A 16,579-nucleotide genomic window follows, 5' to 3' on the forward strand; every position below is an offset into this window, starting at 1 on the left:
AAGCCAACAGCTAGTCCCTTCGCTAAAGGAAGTAATGAATAATATAATGAGAAAAGGGCAGATCCCTAAAACATGGGAAGAAGCATTCATTTCGTTAATACCAAAACAAGGAACAGATCTTACTAATGTAAAAAATTATAGACTGATATCATTGCTTAACAACGACTATAAATTGTTTGCAAATGTATTATCGCAGAGACTAAAAAACATTACGGTTTCGCAAATCCATCCAGACCAGGCGGAATTTTTACCAGGACAGCAGTTAAAAGATAACATATGAAATATAGTAAATATAATTGAATATTTAGAAACAAAAATAAATAAACAAGCTGCTCTAATTTTTATAGACGCCAAAGAGGCGTTTGATAATGTGTCCTGGTTTTTCATGAAAAATAATTTAGAAATGATGGGTCTGGGGACAAAGTTCTTAAGAAGTATAGAAGCAATTTATAAGGATCAAAATGCAAAACTCAGAATAAATAATGGATTGACAGAGAGCTTCCAAATTACAAAGGGCACACGGCAGGGTTGCCCACTGTCACCCTTGCTGTTTATATCAATATTGGAAGTATTACTTCAAAATATAAGAGAAACAGAAAAAAATCACAGGAATAAAATGCGAAGAAAAAGAATACAAGGTCAAAGCTTTCACTGATGACATAGTTTTGACATTACAAGAACCTCAGTCTTTGACAGTAGAAGCAATAAATGTAATTGAAGAATTCAGAGCAATGGCAGGATTTAAAATTAACAAAAGTAAAACAAAAATGATGGTAAAAAATATGAAGGGGGAACAATTAGATCAATTACAAAACAAAACAGAGATAAAAATGGTAAAGAAAATAGACTTCCGGGTTAGCGCGATCGACTAATGGCGGATTCCCTCCGAGCTCCGGAGGGAATCGGCTGGACAGGGGGCTGGGTCTTGCCGTGCCGGCGACACGGGGACCCTAAAAAACCACGGGCACGGAGCCCGTGGACATGGTGACTCGGCTGGCACTGTTAGCGCCCTCCCAACTCGTGAAGGAGCCTTTTTAAAGGCTACGGAACGGGTGCTGGGGAGAGGCGTGGTGCTGTGAGTCTTCTGCTTCCCCTGCCGAGCGAAGCCACATGCCGTTTGTCGGAGAGCGCTGACTTCTTCCTGTCAAAATTTGGACTCAAAATCAAGAGCAACAACCCGTGAGTAACTTTGAAATTGGACTATAAATAATTCGGTTTTGGATTTGGCACGAGCGGGGGAGGTGAAAAAAAAGGAAGTCCGTCTCCCCCCTATTGTAAACAGCTTAAAGCAAGGATCTGTCATCTAAGGTTGCGAGAAGAATTGTAGTGATTGGATAAAAAATAAAATTCCACGGATTTAAAGGACTAAGCTAGTGTGCTGGAGGACAAGAGTTTATTTGTTTGGATCAAGTACCACCTTTCTCAAGCCCGGGAGTAACCCGTGAAAGGAGCCTGCTGAGGATTTACAGAAAACTTTTGACAGCTGTCAAACTAGCTGTCAAAGTTGGGAAAAACTGAAAGCTTAAATTTTTACCGGTTATATTGTTACAAAATATTGAAAGTAAAGAAAGATTGATACAAATAAATCTGACTTTTGGATCGGAAGGGAAAAGAACACAAAGTAACCAGAATCCCTCTAGAGGGGATTCTTGGACATTACAAGAATGGAACTAGGTCGGGAAATACGAGCTGACTTGCAAGAGCTTATCTTTCTCGTGGGAAAGCTGCGAGAGATGAGCAAGCGAGGCCATGTTTTGTCTACAAGCCCCACAAAACCGAAGTTAACAGAAAAAACACCTATTGAGTTGGAAAGGGACTTGATGCTCATAACACAGGCAGCCGGACAAGAAAAGAAACCAAAAATTGAAGAGGAGGAAAAGACACCTGCTGAACAGGAGGAGCAGAAAGAAGGGGTGGCTGAAATGCCACAAAAGATAAAAGAGAGCCGGAGACCTGCTAAGGTGAACTCTAATTCGACCAAGGTGAAAGTTGGACTATTTGGGATTTACAAATTCAAGAAGCAGAGTTGGAGCTCCATCTTTAAACAAGTAGGCCTGGCTGGAAGAAGCATGGTCAATACTGAGAAGGTACCTTTCCGACCCTGGATGTTTAGCATGAGAGACTTTCGAAGAAGCCGGCTGAAAGGGACTGAGAGAGATTTGAGAGCCTCGGACATAAGGTCACCAGGCTAAAAAGATGGACTAACTGGACTTTGGTTTGGGACTGAAACCGGGGAGAGAAGGGTGGGGGTTTAGAAGTCCAAAGGCGGTCTGATTCTCATTTTGCAGTGTGAAAATTATATGTTTTTTATTATTATAAGAATGGGGAATCCGTGGAAGGAAATTAAGGACAATCTTAGGAAAGATATCTTTTTTCTTATTTTTATATTTCTTGTTTTTCTTTCATATATGATTAAGGTATATATTTTAAAAATTGTTGAATAAACTAAACTAAGGATAAGGATAATAATAATAATGATAAGGCATAAATTTACTACAGAATCATATTAATAAATCATGGTTAAGCAAATTAACAATTTATGATTAGGCCATTAAGGACAAAAACTTGTTTGAATAAACAACTGGAGTTGGAATACAATAAGGGGAGGCGTGGGGAAGACATGAAAAGAAGTTATTGAAAATGAGATCTAAAAGGTGTAATCTTTTTTGTTGTTTTTAGTGTTTTCTTTTGTTTTTCTGTTTTCTTTTGTTTTTTTTTAACCTTTTGAAACTTTAATAAAGATTATTTAAAAAAAATGGTAAAGAAAATAAAATATCTGTGTGTCTTAGCTCTCCCCGAAAAATGCAAACCTATTTAAGGATAATTACAAAACAACTTGGAAAGAGGTAAAAACAAATTTGGAAATATGGGATAGATTGAAACTATCTTTCTGTGGAAGGATAGCAGCCATAAAAATGAGTGTCTTACCTAAGATGCTCTTTTTGTTCCAAATCATCCCAATTATTATAGGACAAGGCCAATTCAAAGAGTGGCAAAAAACGATTTCTAGGTTTGTATGGCGGGGAGGAAGCATAGAATAAAGTTCGAAATTCTAACGGACAAAAAGGAGAGAAGAGGCTTTTCATTACCGGATCTTAAAATATATTATGAAGCTGCATGTTTAACATGGCTAAAGGATTGGTTCAGCTTGGAAAATACAGATATATTAGATCAGGAGGGGTTCGGAAACACATATGGGTGGCATGCATACCTTTGGTATGACAAGGTTGGAGTACAGTGGTACCTCAGTTTTCGAACAGCTTTGTTCTCAAACTGCTTGGAACCCGAACACTTCAAACCCGGAAATGAGTGCTTCGGTTTTCAAACTTTTTTCAGAAGCCAAACATGCTCCGATTTGAGTGCGCACTTCTGTTTTGAGTGAGCGACTTGGCCCCAGCAGTGACTGCCGCCACTTCCTTCCCTTCCTGAGCAGGGCATGGGGTGGTTGCACTGAGCACAGGCTCCAGCCCACCTGGCCGTGTCCCAGTGCCACCGTGCCAGGGACACGCAGGCAGCCTGTGGCTGCTGCTTTCTGATGCTGCTCGAAGTGGAGACAGAAGCCCTGGGACTCACCCGGGGAATGGGGAGCATAGGCAGATGCTGGAAAACATGCAGGGGAGGAAGGGGGAGGTGACTTGGGTGGGGGAAGAGAACACTTGCCTCCCTTTCCTCCCCCCCCACTTCATCCAGTTAGCCACCTCCTTCCCCATGCGCATCCAGTTGGAGTGTTTCCACACACTCTCCCACTTAAACTCCCCCCTCGTCCCTCCAATGGCAATGGGTAGATCACTGCCAGTTTTTGATACTGGATAGTAGATTGCAGCCTGGTTTATTGCTTTCATTTTATGGATCAATGGTCTCATTACATAGTAAAATTCATGTTGAATTGCTGTTTTAGGGGTTGTTTTTAATTGTCTGGAATGGATTAATCCATTTTGCATTACTTTCTATGGGAAAGTGCGCCTTGGTTTTGGAACGCTTTGGTTTTGCAACAGACTTCTGGAATGGATTAAGTTTGAGAACCAAGGTACCACTGTATTATCATTATTATCATTATTAACATTATTATTATCATTATACTCCACCCATCTGGCTGGGTTTTCCAGCTACTCTGGGTGGCTTACAGCATATCTAAAAACATAATTAAAACACCAAGCATTAAAAATCTCTCGATTTAGGGCTGTCTTCAGATGTCTTGACATCTGGAGGGAGAGCTTGCCACGCGGAGGATGCCACTGCCATGAAGGCCCTCTCCCTGGTTCCCTGTAACCTCGCTTCTCACAGTGAGGGAACAGCTAGAAGACCCTCAGAGCTGGACATCAGACAATACCTTTTTTAAGTACATGAGTTCACATTGACACAGGTTGATGGCCTTGTTATGCTTGTATGGAAAGGCTTGCTCGTATGCTCAGAAGCCCCTTTTCGATTCAGGACTCTCGTCATTATTTGAGTTTGTGCCTAAAATTGGTGGTTATGGAAAATCACACTACTGTTCATGGATGAAGAGCAGGCAGAAGATCATAGACTATGGATTTCCTCCTGTCCACCAGTCTGATACCCATCCCCGGACTCATGCTATGAATGATTTTCACCTTAGTTTTCTACAACATAACTTTTTTTTTAACATGCACACAATATACCCGCTCTCCCTTCCAGTTATCTTTAAACCCTACATGGACTTGGCAGCTCTTCAGATAAAGGACTTTTAAATAGACAACTGACCTGTTGGACACATGGTTACCGTCAGGTGCCCCCAGGTGGCCCTTTTACTGAGGCTGCAAGAATTCACTGACACAAAGTGATTTTGTAGTGGATCTGAAGTGGACTTTTTGTATCCTCTAGCTTCACAAATGGTTGTGCGATGCTCCTGCATCACTGCCTTCACAAAAATAAAGCAGTTCATTTGTACTCTTGCAGAGTACTTCATCTTCTCATCCTACTGAATATTTCATTGACACTAATAAAAATTTCCCCAGTGATTTGGAGGCATTGCTAAGTATTATTACTTCATCTCAATGAAACCACAGGTGAATGTGACCTACACCAAACAATCTAGCTATTGACCTCCCACAGTCTCAGATGGCTGCTTGAAATTTTATCAGCGAAACCCACACAAGCAAAAGCCATGGAGGTGTGGAGGCAGATGAAAGCCAAGGTGGAATTGGTTGGGCATCAGGACCCAGAAAGACCTGATTCCACAAGGTTGCTGCCTAGTAGCATTTAAGAGAGAAGGCTGCGAAAGCAGAAGGAACTAAGATAATGCAGTGTGTACCCCACAATGGAAATCCTACACCCAGGCTGTGTTCTGGAAAACAGAGGAGCAAATCTCATCCTTATTTTGCTGAGAATGGCAAATATAATATTTTTAAAACGGAAGCTCACATTCTCAGGAAGCCAATTTCAGTATCCAGTACCATTTTCTATTGCTTTTTGGTGCTCCCATGGAATTGTGGCACCTACAGAGCCTTGGCCAGCTTTCCCTTTCCTAGACAGGGAGGAAGCAGAGCTTGTAAAGCAATAGTTTAACAAATCAATATGCTGATCGGGGAGAAGCTTGGAATCTGCAGGCTAGTTCTCACTAAGACAGGCAACCTGCGTCTGGGCTGTAGCACTTCAGACAGCAGGGGAGGGCCCAGGTGATAGCACAGTCCCTTGCATATAGAAAACGGTCAGTGATACTGCAGACTGTCTTGCAAGGATCTGGACTTTCTGACAAGTGGCTATAAGGTAGTGAACCTGCACAGTCACAGCCCATCTCAGCTCTGTACTTCCTAATAAGAATATGCTGGGTTGGACAACAGTGTCTTTGCTACTCTTCCTTCATGACAGTCCAGCACAGAATATGTCATGCTAGATCCAGTGGGTGATTCCAAAAGAGGGAACAAAAGCACAACTATAGTAAAAATAAAAACATTTGCATCAGCATCTATCTGTGTGTTTTGCTTCAGGGTTTTAGTCAAACCCACAAATTTACACTTCTGTGGTTAAACTAAGAACTGTGCCTTATTTACCAACATTGGCTCAAAACCTCCAAGAACTGGACTTTCTTCAAGAGTAAAATGAAGGCCAGGTATTATATGTTTAATTGAAGAAATGGCCTCGCTGTACTTGAAAATAGTCTCCCTTTGTTTCTTATATTTTTGATAAGATTTCAGTGAGGTGCTACAAATATTCAAAGTGCAACCCAGCATGTCTCCATTCAGAAATCCCACTGAGTTCAATGGGGCTTATTCCCAGCGTTTAGCTTTTTAACTTGTTCATTAATTAACTACAGTTAGTGGTAAGACACCCACCCACCCCCAATCAATGAAAAACAGCCTCCCCTCCAGCTCAGTTTTCTACTTGTAGAATTTTATACACATATGTGATGCTACCAACAGCCCAAAGCACTACAAGTCCGTTCTTCCAAGCACACATCAATATGTAAGAAGTTATTTTAGTCTCCAGCATTTCTTTGCCTGAATGAAACCAAATGAACACAGGTACAGCTATGGAGCACCAGCCAAGGAAAATGAACCTTTCTTCCCTCCTACAGTGACATTTTTGGAAACAGCCACTTAAACATAAAATTCATGAATAAGCAATGTAATTTCTTAGCTATAATTTAGAGCGAAGGATTCCTTTCAGAACAGAATTAACATAATCTTGACATTTTTAATACTTTTAATGTTCATGTAACCAGGCTTATAGGTAAATATATATATAGCACATAAAAAAGACCACATTAATCCTCTTGTGTACATAGGGCTCTGTGTGTATACAAACTGAACATAGTCATTTGCTAAATGTGTAGACTACATTTGGTAGGAATTAAAGCAAAAATCAATGAGTCTGATTTCTGAAGCCCAAATATTATTTATGTTACTTATTTTTAAACTGTAAATACTGGATTCTTAAAGTAGCCATCCCGTGTGTTTCATTTTGAACATTTTCTCTTTTGAAATATATAAAAAAAAGAACCCTGGGCCTCCATTTTACCAAAACCTCCAGATCGTTCCCTGGACTGGTTTACATGCTACTTCAAAGCACTAGTTAAACTAAACCATGGTTTAAATGTGAACACGCAAGGTGCTGGTGCACACTGCTGAAAGTGTAGGTGCCTGCTGCTTGCCCACTCCTGTTGTCCTACACCTGGGAGCTAAGCCATGATCTTGGAATGACAGAATCACAGAATTGTAGAGTTGGGTGGAACCCCAAGGGCCATCTAGTCCAAACCCCTGCAATGCAGGAATCTCAACCAAAGCATCCATATTGTTTATTGTTACATCTGAACCAATGCTATTTTTCTAGCACAAGAGGTGCCGGAACTCATCCTGAACGCCTCCCTTGTTCTCTTATAATGGTAATGGAGCCTACCTGAGAGGGGCCGGAACTGAGTTCTGGTGAGTTCTGGCTGATAAAAAGCCCTAATCTGAACCCAGGCTTGTGAATTGTTTCTCTTGAAAACAAACACAAGCGGTAACGAAAGCTTGCTCTTGGCTCACTGCTCATAGTTGGAGGGGAACAAACCACTAAGTCAGACAATGGTTTGGCTCTTAGCAGTGCAGCACTTGTGACTTCAGCAGTGTGCACTTGCATGCTGCACATGTAGCTCAGTTGTGTTCCGCTGAGTAAACTAAGGTGAAAATAAGTTGAATTCATGCATCTAATAATTGTGCATCTAAACACACAATTATCTGTCCAGATTAAGATTAGTTGAAGTCTTAGAAATATACTAATGGGGGGATGTGTGTGGTGATGTGGGGGGGGGGGGAGAGCACGTCCCTTTATAGTCCAAAGATGTATCACTTTGTTTAAAGGAAGCAAAATATGATGCCTGTTTGATGCACAGCACCCGGCCAATCTACGTACCTCAACAAATGTTAACGTCATATGTTATCAGCCAGGAGGATGACCAAGACTGAACATAGATGTGAAAAGTTGTGCTTACAAAGCACTCTGCCCACATCCTTGGGTCATACAAATAAAAATTCACTTGAGAAACAATGGCAAGAATGAGCCAAAATAACTTATGGCAAATGCACTGCTCTTAACGCAGCATTCAAGCTGAGGCACTTGTTGTCACCTGTCCTTTAAAATACAGATTCGTTCTGTTTGGAGGGCACAAAGTACCCGGTCCTGTTTGCGATGCCTTTTGTCCCATTTTTGAAGTCATAAAAAATAAGATGTAAAAGTTTGTGCCCTCACTTGCTTGTCTCACGCAGCCTAGCTCAGAAGTTGAGCCCACCCACGAAGCTGGCTGATGGACGCGTCAGGCCAGCCAATAGAGCTTGCCAGCCAGCTGACTCTTCGGGGTTGGGCGGAGCTCTTGCCAGTGACTTCCAAGTTACAAGAAAGGAGATTCTGACTAAACATCAGGAATAACTTTCTGACGGTAAGAGCTGTTAGACATTGGAAGAGACACCCTTGGGAAATTGTGGACTGTCCTTCCTTGGAGGTTTTTAAGCAGAGGTTGGATGGCCATCTGTCAGGGATGCTGTAGCTGAGATTCCTGCCTTGCAGGGGGTTGGACTAAATGATTTTCAGGGACTTGGGTGTAGGGATGAATGTACTTGCTCCACAACCTTAAACAGCTAATTGCCAGCAACAGCAGACCACGCAGGTGGACCAGATGCCCACCCTGACGTCATATTAACTTTGGCTATACTATTATAGGACCTACTAATGTCTTCTCAGTGGCTGCTCCCAGACTTTCTTCTCTGTTGGGTGGCAGGTCACTGGCAGGTGAATACTTTCTTATTACAACAGGCTTTTAGAAACAGACACCTTGGAGCCTTTGCATGACCAGAAACTTTGCCTTATCAGGAGCCTGACAGTGTGGAGTCTTCTAAGTTTGGTGTAGAAGAATGCCAAGAGTAAGGAAAATTGGTGGACACATATCCTTGTTCCCTCCAAAAAGAATCCACTGCTCCATTCTGATTCTGTTGTAGCCCCAACTTGCATTGGCACTCCGTGACCCAATTTTTTTTTTAAAGGCAAGTACCTTCCGCCCCCCCCCCCAGCTGATGTGGAAGATAGATGCTTGATATTCCACCTCAGGAGTTCATTTCTAGTATTCTAGTCCTTGGATCACACCACCTCACCATCCCTTTGTGACAGAAAGAGAACAGATTTGCATTTCCAACAAATTAAATGTTCTTCCAGTTAGCCTGGCTCTTACTAAAAATAAAAGCAAAACTTATTTCAATGCAGTATTTATAGAGGCCTGTGCTTTGTTCAGACTTTGTGTCTGAAATCTTGCTCTAAAGCCTTCAGCTTTATGGCTCAACGTCCCTTGGCATGTTTCTGCCCATTTTAAATGTTACCGAATTATTGCTTTGACTTAGTGTGCTGTTGCTTCTTTGTTTATAAATGTGGAAACAGTTATGGTAGAATGAGTATGTCAATTGTAACTGTAAATATCACAAATGCTTTCCATATAATTATGAAATTATCTAATATGTATATTTTACAAAAATCAAGACAGCTATGTTTTTCACACTTTTTTATTCATCAATTCCTGTCCCTCTCAGTTTTTATTTTTCAGCTTTCTCTGCTTCCTCTCTCACCTTGCGGCATACATGTTTTTCCCCTTTAAAATGTTAAATAGAATACAATAAATAGGGCATTCGTAATACCCAATCTGAATTGTAGAGATTTCAGACTGTAAATTTAAACAGCTATGAATGCTAACAACTAGATCATGTTGGAAACAATTGTCCAAATATGTATAAATGGAATCTGTGAATGGCTACATACCATAAGTTAAAGTTAACTCCTTAAATTGAAGCTAGGGAAGGTTCAGCCAAATGGCACATTTGCCGTTGGAGAGGGCCCCATGCACATCTTGAAGATCTCCACATAGTCTGAACTGAACCACAAGCAGCTACAATACCAACTGCAACAGCATGAGTTATTTGTAAGCAAGAGCAAATCAAAGAAGGGTTTTAGTTTAATTTACAAATAAATCATTAAAGCATAATATAAGCCAACAATCAGTAGTTCACAGGGCCAAACGGGGGATTGAGATTTCTATTGTACAATTAGTAGAATCAATGCTAGCTATAAGGTCAAGCAAGATAGGCGTCTGTAGGGTGTTCCCCTCCCCAGACCAGTAAGTAAGTGTCCACTGATCCCAAAGCAGCCAAGAAGGTCAGAGGCAGATGAGAGTAGTCTATGCCCTTCCACGTCTGGGTTAAGCAGGCCTCCTTAGGGTGCCTTTCTCTTGGTGCCCTAACATGAAAACATGGAACTAGCATTCTATAACTAAATCTACACAAACACATCACAACTGAGCTAAAGGTGATGGGGATATATAGAGCAGGCCAACTTTCAATTGCTGAAGTGTATTTTTGCAAGTTCCTTACTTAATAAGTGACATAGACACCGAGTGTCAGACGTTTTCTGCCACCGTGCAGCAGTAGCACTGGACTGGGAGTCGGCTCCTCAGTGCAGGAATTAGGAGGCATCTTTTACACAATTTCAAGTCTGGCTCCACACACAGGAGACATACTAAACAAATGCAAAACAATGAGGTGTGACAGAAGCTGGGGGAAGACAAGGCTATTAGCAGTTGTTGTTGTTGTTTAGTCATTTAGTCGTGTCCGACTCTTCGTGACCCCCTGGACCAGAGCACGCCAGGCCCTCCTGTCTTCACTGCATCCCACAGTTTGGTCAAACTCATGCTGGTAGCTTCGAGAACACTGTCCCACCATCTCGTCCTCTGTCGTCCCCTTCTCCTTGTGCCCTCCATCTTTCCCAACATCAGGGTCTTTTCCACAGAGTCTTCTCTTCTCATGAGGTGGCCAAAGTACTGGAGCCTCAGCTTCAGGATCTGTCCTTCCAGTGAGCACTCGGGGCTGATATCCTTCCAAATGGATAGTGTTGTTCGTGCGTAAGCAGGTGGCTATCTCCCTGGCTGGGTGCAAACATCTGGCTGGGCTGCCAAAGTGAACCTCTTCTGTCTGGACAGCCACTCACCTGTGGCTGTCTCAATCGCTGGCAGAATCTGTGAGTGGGAGTTTCTTAAACTTCTTCCAGCAAAGAAGTTCTTTGACGTCTAGTCTCCGCCTACCCTCTCTGCCGAAAGCCTTCTGCGCAGGGAGGGCGTGGGCAACGGAGGACCCCTACTCCAGGACATTCCCAGGGGAACTGAAGGAGGCAGTGGTGCGTCCGCTCTTAAAGAAAACATCACTAGATCCCTTAGATCTATCCAATTACCGCCCAGTCTCGAATCTTCCATTCCTGGGTAAGGTGATTGAGAGAGTGGTTGCTGAACAGCTTGGTGGGTTTCTGGATGAAACATCGGCTCTGGATCCATTCCAGTCCGGCTTCCGCGCTGGTCATGGGACCGAGACGGCTCTGGTCGCCCTAACAGATGACCTTCGTAGACAGCTGGATCGAGGTGGGTCGGGGCTGCTGATTCTTCTAGATCTGTCAGCAGCTTTCGACATGGTCGATCACGAACTTCTGGACCACCGCCTCGCCGACATGGGGATCCAGGGCACAGTCCTTCAATGGCTGCGCTCGTTTCTCTCTGGTCGGGGACAGAGGGTGGCGCTTGGGGGGGAATTGTCATCCCGCCACTCCTTGGTGTGTGGAGTGCCTCAGGGTGCGATTCTCTCCCCGATGCTTTTTAACATCTTTATGCGCCCCCTCGCCCAGCTTGTCCGGAGTTTTGGGCTGGGCTGCCATCAGTATGCTGATGACACCCAACTCTATCTGTTGATGGATGGCCATCCTGACTCGGCCCCAGACACACTGATCAGATGCTTGGAAGCTGTGGCTGGAATGTTACGTGGGAGCCGGTTGAAGTTAAATCCTTCGAAGACAGAGGTCCTTTGGCTGGGATGGGACGATATGGGATTGAGGGGGCAACTCCCATCTCTTGCGGGGGTGCAATTAGTGCCAGCACCGTCCGTTAAGAGTTTGGGTGTAATCTTCGATACCCCCCTCTCCATGGAGGCGCAGATTGCAGCTATAACAAAGGCGGCATTTTTTCATCTCCGCCAAGCTAAGCAGTTGGCTCCTTACCTCTCTCGCCCTGACCTAGCCACTGTGATCCATGCGACGGTCACCTCCAGACTGGATTATTGTAACTCGCTCTACGTGGGGCTGCCCTTGAGACTGACCCAGAAACTCCAGCGGGTGCAGAATGCCGCAGCGAGACTCCTTACGGGGTCTTCGCTGCGGGATCACATTCATCCGGTGCTATACCAGCTGCACTGGCTCCCGGTGGAGTACAGGATCAGGTTTAAGGTGCTGGTTTTAACCTTTAAAGCCCTACACGGCCTAGGACCCTCGTATCTACGGGACCGCCTCTCCTGGTATGCCCCACAGAGGAACTTACGGTCCTCAAATAAAAACATCCTGAAGGTCCCAGGCCACAGGGAGGTTAGGCTGGCCTCAACTAGAGCCAGGGCTTTTTGGGCTGTGGCCCCGATCTGGTGGAACACTCTGTCACAAGAGACTGGGGCCCTGCAGGACCTGACATCCTTCCGCAGGGCCTGCAAGACAGAGCTGTTCCACCAGGCCTTTGGCCAGGGCACAGTCTGACTTCCTCCCTCGGCAATCTTCGCGGAGCTCTGGCCCAATGGTTGCCAGTGGCTTGATTTGAATTAATTTTATAATGAATGATTTTAGAGTGTTGTTTATGCTGTACTTTTGTACTGTTTTATTGTTGTTAGCCGCCCTGAGCCCGGCTTCGGCTGGGGAGGGCGGGATATAAATAAAATTTATTATTATTATTATTATTATTATTATTATTACTCTCCCCGCTGGTCCCAGGCAAGGAGTCATGGGACCGCCTCGCCACTTCCCCCACTTCCCCCACCTGCCCCCCTTCTCCACTGGGGCTACGCTGATTCTCTTCCCCAGAAGATGGGCTGCTCCTCCCGATCCCTGGACGCTCTCTGGGATCCCTCTGGCTTTTGCGCTCCCCCTCCAGTACTGATGGCAGTTCCCTGACAGATAGGTTTGATCTTCTTGCAGTCCATGGGACTCTCAAGTGTCTCCTCCAGCGCCATAATTCAAAAGCATCAATTCTTTGGCGATCAGCCTTCTTTATGGTCCAACTGCTATTAGCAGTACTTCATTCTGGTCAAAAGCCTCCCCTGATCAGTCAAAATGAAGGGGGAAGGGGGAAGGAGATCGGGGGAGGCTCGGAAGTCACGGGCAGGCAGTGCGCCGTTGCACAGTTTTTTAAAAACTCAGAGCATTTATGTTTCACGGGGTTTGAAAGAAGGGCTTTGCACCTTTATACACTATGCATGTGTGCTTGGGGCCAGGGTCTTTTGCCTCACCATCCCCACTACTGACTCCCTGTTGCTACTCGGCTTCAAAAAAAAAAAAGTGTCCCCGGATTCATTGAAAAAAATCTGGTAACCATATTGCAGACACACAATGTTGCCCCACTATTGTCTCCAAAGTCCTGCAAAACCTGTTTTATCAAAACCCTAACAAACACCTACATAATCTGCTTACCCAGAGGAGACAGTGGGATCAATAGAAATTAATGCATAGGCCACAGGCACGGCTGGCTACATCTCATACCATTTCAGTTCTCTTGCAAAGAAATACAGTGGTACCTCCGGAACGGATCCCGTTTGCATCCCAAAGCGAACATAACCCGTGTCCGCGCGTCTGCGGGTTGCGCTTTGGCACTTCCGCGCATGTGCGTGATGTCATTTTGAGCACCTGTGCATGCGGTGAAACCCGGAAGTAACAAGCTCCGTTACTTCCGGGTCGCTGTGGAGCGCAACCCGAAAATATTCATCCCGAAGTGTATTTATCCCAAGGTATGACTGTACTATCATCTATCCTGTGCTTCATTTGGGAAAAAAAGGAGGCACTGCCTGGTACACACCCTCCCCCTCCCCCTTAGCTTCCAGCTTCCTGCCCCCTGGAGGAGTTTTGACACACCCCACCAAAGGGGGGCTACCACAAAGTGGCATGACTAGAGCAGCTGTTTCCTTGACATGAAGGTTGCTCTAGCCATGCCACTTTGTGGTCGAAGAGCAAAGCAGTCCTCCTCTACCATAAAGTGGTGCAGCTAGAGTGGCCCACGCAGCAAAGAAAGGGAAAAGTAGCATTGGCCACTCTGGCCGTGTCACTTTGTGGTAGAATAAGCACTAGTCAAGGAAGGGGGAGGGGGAGATGGCCACTCTAGCCATGCCACTTTGTGGTAGCCCTATTTTGGCGGGTCATGCCAAAATGGCTCCAGGGAAGCAGTGGAGGAGGCGGAGGCGAAAAGAGGTGGCGGTACAGCATACAGTTACGTACCACCTCAAAATAAACTCCTGCATCTATCTATCCCTTCCCTTTCACCAAAGCAGGGGCACTGCCCACGCAGCTTACTCTTCCATTACAGATCAACACTTTATTGATTCTTATCAGCAGTTCAACACACTTGTCTCCATATATCCCAGCGATATCCCAGCAAAAACAAGCCAGCAAATTGCCATGCATTAGGTTTGATAACCTTGGAAGCAAAGGCCATCCATAAATTCCTCCGTGCTTCAGGTTTCATACCTTTTGAGCTTCAGACACATCTTTATACTACTCACGCGGTCAAGAAGCAAATATTCCTGCTTTGCACCAAAGTTTGCATCAAAGTTTGCCATGTACAGATAGCCCTAACACAGCCTACAGAAAACGTCTTCATCAAACGTCTTCCAGTTAATAATAATAATAATTTTATTATTTATACCACACCCATCTGGCTTAGTTTCCCTAGCCACTTTCGGTGGCTGTATTAGTGTATTCTCTTCCTATCTTGGCTTCTCAGAGTGTTAAAGTAAATGATGGTAAGATACAATCTTCATGGCACATAAATCTGATATCATTAACGGTATGTGAAGAGTGCTTTAAAACAAACAAACAAACAAATGCTTACCTTATCCTCTAGCCGGATCAGTCTGGCTCCTACCGTATAGTATCCTTTGTCTACTCCCTTTTCTTAAAAAAGAAAAAAGGAAAAAAATACTCAATTATATATATCTGGGGGGAAATGCAGCTAGTTTATTTAACATAGTTCTAGCAAGAAGGTAGTAGAAAATTGGCTGGCAACATGATTGCACTATATCCTCCATAATAGATAAATACCAACAGTAGTTGCTGGGGTGGTGGGGCGCAGCTGCCATCCTAACACCAATGTTGCTGCAGTTTACCTCAGTGATGCTGGTGGAGAAGGACAGCGGCAAGGGCACTGCTGTGGGGGCACAACAGAAGCACAGGGCCTGGCTCCACCAAGGCATTTGTGCCATCCCACCCTTGCTGCTGCCCTGCTCTGCCCAGCGCCACCTAGGTAAGCTGTAGGGACACCAATGTCAGGAGGGAGGCTCTGCCCCCCCAACCACCACGGAATGGTGTTTCCTGCTTGGCAGGGGGTTGGACTCGATGGCCCTTGTGGTCTCTTCCAACTCTATGATTCTATGATTCTATGGAATGCAGAGATCCATGTATACTGGGACACAAGAGAAGGGCAACCCCTGACATCCTTGGATAAAGGGCTGAGAAAGTTCCCTGCTTTCACAGCTAAATTAACCAAAGCTCTGACTCACATCTTTCTACCACTCATATTGCTGCCACTATCCAGATAAGTGAGGGGAGGGTGTCCTGAAAGGGTAGAGCTAGTAGGATGATGCTATATTGCCAGTTAAGTTTGGCGAGGACCTGGTATTATGGAGAGCAAATCAAGTTAATCCAGAAAGAGAAAAGAAGTGAGTATTTCTGTTCAGCCCTGCCCTCCTTTCCTGATCTCTGAGCTATGTTACGCTGATCTGTAGCTAAAGATGCATGGAGAAAACTGCCCATAAGATGCCCAGTCCTGTGACATTTGTTACATTTACATTCATAGTAAAAGACACACATATAAGAATCATTAAATAGAGATGCTTTTCACAAACTTTTGTTGACTATCAGCTGAATATAATAACTAAATAGTGGCCTAAATTTCCAGTTAAATACCTCCCCACCTGCCCTTCATTGGCTGATGCAACTGATAGGTCTATAGAAATGTTCTGTACCTGGAAGAAAGAGGCCAGGCTTCCCCAAGGAATGATCCAACCTGAAAAGAGAATTTGATTACACAAGAATCTTATCAAGTCGATTTCATTATGCTTAAGTTGTAGTGATGCCAATTTTGCTTGTGTGATCTACAGGACAGAGAGCAAGTCTACACAAGGACTGACAGAGCTTGAACCTTGTTCCTGCTCCTTATTAGTACATAGATGACACACAACTCTGCCTCATGTTTCCATTGGCTAATCCTAGGAAGGCTGTGAAATACCTGAACAGGTGTCTGGAGGCAGATTTGAGATAGATGAGGGTAAACAAATAGAAATATACCCTAGACAAATACAGAAATACTGTGACTGGGGAAATGGCTGATTCTGCTTGGATGAATTTACCTGGGGCTGAATTACGTAGGTTGCACTTCCACTGAAAGACCATGTTTGCATCTTGGGGCTCCTCTTGGATTCAACATTACCTGCAGAACCAAAGCTGCCAGGGGTGGCAAGGAGTGCCTTTTATCAGACAGCTAGAATCCTATGTGAATATGGAAGCTAATGCAACAGCAATTCCTGTCCCAATTACATCA

The 16,579-nt window shown here is 44.2% G+C and overlaps 1 protein-coding gene across 7 annotated transcripts in view; it reads right to left on the bottom strand.

The window, feature by feature from the left end:
* The window catches only part of LOC309532617 (potassium voltage-gated channel subfamily KQT member 1-like), a 558,589-nt gene that overhangs the window by 299,784 nt on the left and 242,226 nt on the right, over positions 1-16,579 (bottom strand). For all 7 annotated transcript variants that reach the window (XR_014219946.1, XM_082223121.1, XM_082223123.1 and 4 more), the window contains 2 exons: positions 16,005-16,045; positions 14,873-14,934 (listed from right to left, as the gene is read on the bottom strand). Coding sequence is in view for 6 of the 7 variants with exons in the window: in XM_082223121.1 (XP_082079247.1) it covers positions 14,873-14,934; positions 16,005-16,045 (103 nt within the window). In the remaining variant the exon portion in view is untranslated. The remainder of the gene's footprint in view (positions 1-14,872; positions 14,935-16,004; positions 16,046-16,579) is intronic.

The sequence above is a fragment of the Podarcis vaucheri genome, assembly GCF_965113315.1.
Source record: "Podarcis vaucheri genome assembly, chromosome: 5".
Taxonomy (NCBI): Eukaryota; Metazoa; Chordata; class Lepidosauria; order Squamata; family Lacertidae; genus Podarcis; species Podarcis vaucheri.